Source organism: Balearica regulorum, chromosome 3 (genome assembly GCF_011004875.1).
Source record: "Balearica regulorum gibbericeps isolate bBalReg1 chromosome 3, bBalReg1.pri, whole genome shotgun sequence".
Taxonomy (NCBI): Eukaryota; Metazoa; Chordata; class Aves; order Gruiformes; family Gruidae; genus Balearica; species Balearica regulorum.
The window spans coordinates 44,382,196-44,386,342 of NC_046186.1; the positions used below are offsets into that span (position 1 = coordinate 44,382,196).

Below are 4,147 nucleotides of genomic sequence, written 5' to 3' on the forward strand. Positions count from 1 at the left end.
AGTAGATACAGTTGCATTTGTTAGCTACCTATTAATTATAATATGAACCACTATTTCTCCTACTGTAGGTGCCAGAGACTGCTGCAGGAGACTGATGCCAGAAGATCATCACTCTTTACAAATTCACTGGCAGACAGTACCAGGGGAGGTATAGATACTTAAGCTAAAGCAGAATAGAGTGGAAGAGGAATTACACAACAGCCGTTACTGTTCCAGCGTCAGAAAGAGGCCTTTTTGCTATTCATCTTCTTTTTATTTTAAGTCAGACACAGCTCAATTTCCCAAATGATCTTGTGGTTAACCTTCTTTACAAAGTATATTACCTCATTCTTATACAGAAGAAATACAGCTGTTTGTATATACACACACCTGGACAGCAAGTCCTCGAAAGAACAGAGTAACGTGAAACAACAGAGCTAATACACACAGAGCACTGATGTAGGTGAAGGCCAGGATGTCTCTGCTAAGGCAGGCAATCGGTTAAGGTACAGGTCTCATTAGAACCTACATGTTTTAATGGAACCCGTAACATATGAGTGGGAAAATCAGAATCACGTGACATGCTGAACTTAGTTGTTACAGTCTGGTTTACAAACTGTATCCTGTAACTGCTGCATTTAACTGAAGCCATCAAATATAGAATTGCTTGAATACATCTTACTGGTATAAGAAAGCAACCCTGTCAGGTGACACGTTACCAACACTTTTCAGACACTGAATATACTCAAAAGTAAAATTAAGACACGAGCGAGATCACACAAGGTTTTGGTAATTATTTTTATGTTGGTTTTATAGCTTTTTTGGTTTCTTTAGGAAATTCCTGCACAGCAAAAGGAATGAAGAATTCCAGAAGAGAGTTGACTTCCTTCAGTTCCAGACTGTATTCCACTGCTATTTTCTCTGCAGTCCATATTTGAGGATGAAGTCTATGATTATTAAGAACAGTCAGAGCCTCCACAATGGAAATTTTGCCTTTGGGAACTTTCTTAACATCTAGATCTCCCATGTGTCCTAGTTTTGTAAGTCTCTTTTCCTCCTGTTTACATGGAAGATGTTCACCACCTCCATCTTTTACCTGATTGTGGGAAGGAAAACAAAAAGAGCTCAACAACAGTTCTGTTTACTATGCATACTGTAGCAGCCAAGCTGTTTTCCTAAATACAACATTTCTTGTTAGTTTTCCCCATTTTCACAGCATTAAAAAAAATTTTAAAAATGCTTAGCCAGCCTTGCTTCTTGATATCACAAAAATTGTCTATTGTTCCACAGCCATTCTACATATGATGTCAACCCCCACCCAAAGTCTGAAAAGCTACCACCCATTGAACTCTTAAGTGTTGTACAGACTCGGCAGCCCATCATACAAGGCAAACTACAGATTTTGGTAGCTAAATGTAAATGTAGATAACCTAGTATTTGGTACTGATTCATGGCATGGGGCGGGGGAAATAAATAAATAAATAAAAATCACACTACAAATTGGTATCCTTCTTCTGATACCACCAGAAATCCTTTTCATATAGTCTCTCTCCCCTTCCTTTCATTTTCAGATTTTAGTTTTGCAACTAAAAGATATCCCTTCTTTTGCTTTGTCTAGAGAACAAGCTTTGCTGGACAAAAAGAAACTATTTTGCAGCATCATGTGGAGTTTAATTCCCACAACTACTGCAGTGCCCAGACAGGTGAAGTCTCTTCTCCCAAGTGCCTTCATGTTTCCAACTCATTTCCAAACCAGCTCTGCCTTCCCCATATTGCCTTTTATTAAGATTTAACCAGTAAATGACTCTGCAAAAGAAATACCATGAAAACCTTTCTTAAGCTTAAGAAAAACTATTTTTAAAGTTATCAGAGTACATGGCCACTGATTAGCCCACAAACACTCTGTATTAACTCATAAGCCAAGAAAACTTGTGGATGCTACAGCATCTGTAACTGTGTGTCTGTTTCTAAACTACAGAGAATGTCTGATGATGCTACCAGTTCTCAATTTCTTCCTTTTACTTTGTGCTAAAACTATGCTCAGATAATAAACAATTTTTCAAGTCTTAATAAAATGATCTGTCTCTGGGTATCTGCCACTTCAGGAATTAGAGTTGGTGCTTTTCCGCTGATGATGCGCCAAGTATTCAGAATAACATCAGGAAAGGAAGGCAGCTTTTGCATGAAGTTTTCCCCACAAGCCTCAGTGCTGACACATTAATCACACTCTTCCCAACAACTGCAAGTAGACACACCACCAGAACAAGTCTTGTGTGGCAGCAACCTCAGAGTAGGCACGAAATCAAGCACTAAGATGTGTTCTGCTTTTGGCTTTTCCTCAAATCAGTCTTGACAGGATTACAAATGGAGGTGTTTAAAGATATTTAAATTAGACCTTCGGTGCTTCAAGATTAGCATCCTAACCTCTCTTATGAAAATTAAGGATAGAGATTACTTGGAAACTTCAGGTACAAACCGCAGAAAGTTAACATATTTTTAATCTTGAGTAGAAAGTATTATGAAAGTGGCAAATCAGACTTAGGAATTTTATTGCTAGATGATTATAAAACTCTTATTATTGAATGAAACAGCTAGAATAAAACGGTCCAATAATGCAACAGGTAAAAAGCACAAACCGTAACGTAACAAGGTGGAAAAGAGGAGACTGAACCCCAGTCTGCATATTACTGAGGAAAAAAAAACATATTGCTTTTCAAGTCAAAGACCACAGCCATTGGCAATGGCTGATCACCAAACAATCCAGAAGGTTATGTAGAAAAACCCCTAAGGCACTTCCTCAGCTGCATAAGGAAAAGTGTCTGCATAGTACAACATCAATATCAATAGTTAAAGATGTTAAATGTCTTCGTCCTCTACCACATCCGTGCTCCCATAGTAGTCCCAATCCCTTCTAACAACTCTATGAGACATCTCTGGCAAACTCCTACATCTTTGCAAAAGGCTGGCCAACTGTCCTTCTGCCTTTGAAAAAAAAGTGGTAATTTAGGTGAAAAACAAACTAAGATCAATGTGATGTTAAAAAGAAAGACTGTGTAAGCACTTAGGAGGTTGTATAATCACAATCTCTCACGTTCAAGACCCAGGGTCAAAAACAGTCAGTGCTACTGATACATAAGAGAGTAATGAAAACATCACTTTTATCTATAAAAAAAAAGGTAGTCTTTAGGCAATAATAGAACACTTCATAAAGAATTTGTGCTGAGTTTGAAAACCACAAAGCTGATGCTGGTATGCCTCCTACAGAGAAACACACTCACCCGCACAGGTGAATCTCTGGACTCGACATAAACGTCTTTCAACAAGGTGAGGAGCCTATCGTCCTTTCTGTGAATTTGTTCTTGTATCTCTGGGTGGTCTAAAGGCAAAGCGAAGGAGAAGGGAAGGAAAAAAAAAATAAGATAAAAGAAAGATCCGAGTCAAATTGTTTCCTTTTTGTTAACTTCTGCCAGCTTATTCATTTCCCCGGGGGAACAGCACAGCCCCCCAGATGCACGGCGCTTCTCGGGAAGGTTTCATTTACGCACCGACTTCAGCCGTAATAACACCGCCTCACACGGAGGCGCCGCGTACCCGTTAACGCCAAGGCTGGAAAGCACCCGCTTGCGGCGGCCCGCGGAGCAGACCGGCTACTGCCGCCGCTGTGCGGGGACCCCCTCCGGCCTGGTCCAAGAGACGCGGCCCCAGGACCCCGCCGGCCGCTGCCCCAGCGCCCCGGCCGCCCCTAGCAACCGGCCTTAGCAACCGCCCCCGCTGCCTACGTTTCCCAGCATGCCCCGCGCGCCCAGCCGCCCCCGCTCTCAATGTCACCCCGGGGAACGCCGCCGCCCCCCCCCCACTCCAGCACCCGGTCTCCCACTCCTGTGGCTCCGGTAGCGCCGCGGCTCCGCGCTGAGCCCGCAGACGCCGGGCCCACAGACACCGCCCCCCGCCGGCAGCCCCCTCGGCGTCGCCTCGCGGCCTGGCGAGGCCGGCACCCACCAGCCAGCTCGTCTAGCCGAGAAGTGGGGTGTCGCGGCGCGGGCGTGGGCTTCTCCTTGCTGATCTCTCGGCGGGCCCGGCTCTCCACGTTGAAAGTCCGGAACACGCGGGCCAGCCGCCCGCCCATCGCCGCCGCCGCCGCCGCCACCACCCGCGTCGCGCATGCGCG

At 44.2% G+C, this 4,147-nt stretch overlaps 1 protein-coding gene across 1 annotated transcript; it reads right to left on the reverse strand.

Moving 5' to 3' along the window:
- Positions 1-231: 231 nt before the first annotated feature.
- On the reverse strand, positions 232-4,147 carry NDUFAF4 (NADH:ubiquinone oxidoreductase complex assembly factor 4). Its single transcript, XM_075747757.1, has 3 exons — positions 3,979-4,147; positions 3,258-3,355; positions 232-1,075 (listed from the first exon to the last, which is right to left on the reverse strand). Exons 1-3 carry the CDS (start codon positions 4,103-4,105, stop codon positions 779-781), a joined length of 522 nt encoding a protein of 173 aa, XP_075603872.1. The 5' UTR covers positions 4,106-4,147; the 3' UTR covers positions 232-778.

What these genes read in the sequence shown, in the direction of transcription:
- NDUFAF4 (XM_075747757.1), bottom strand. Translation starts at nt 4,105, where the DNA reads ATGGGCGGGCGGCTGGCCCGCGTGTTCCGGACTTTCAACGTGGAGAGC. An exon ending in TCGGCTAGACGAGCTGGCTG is followed by an intron (nt 3,356 to 3,978) that starts GTGGGTGCCGGC and finishes CTTTGCCTTTAG; the next exon opens with ACCACCCAGAGATACAAGAA. An exon ending in CCAGAGATTCACCTGTGCGG is followed by an intron (nt 1,076 to 3,257) that starts GTGAGTGTGTTT and finishes TCCCACAATCAG; the next exon opens with GTAAAAGATGGAGGTGGTGA.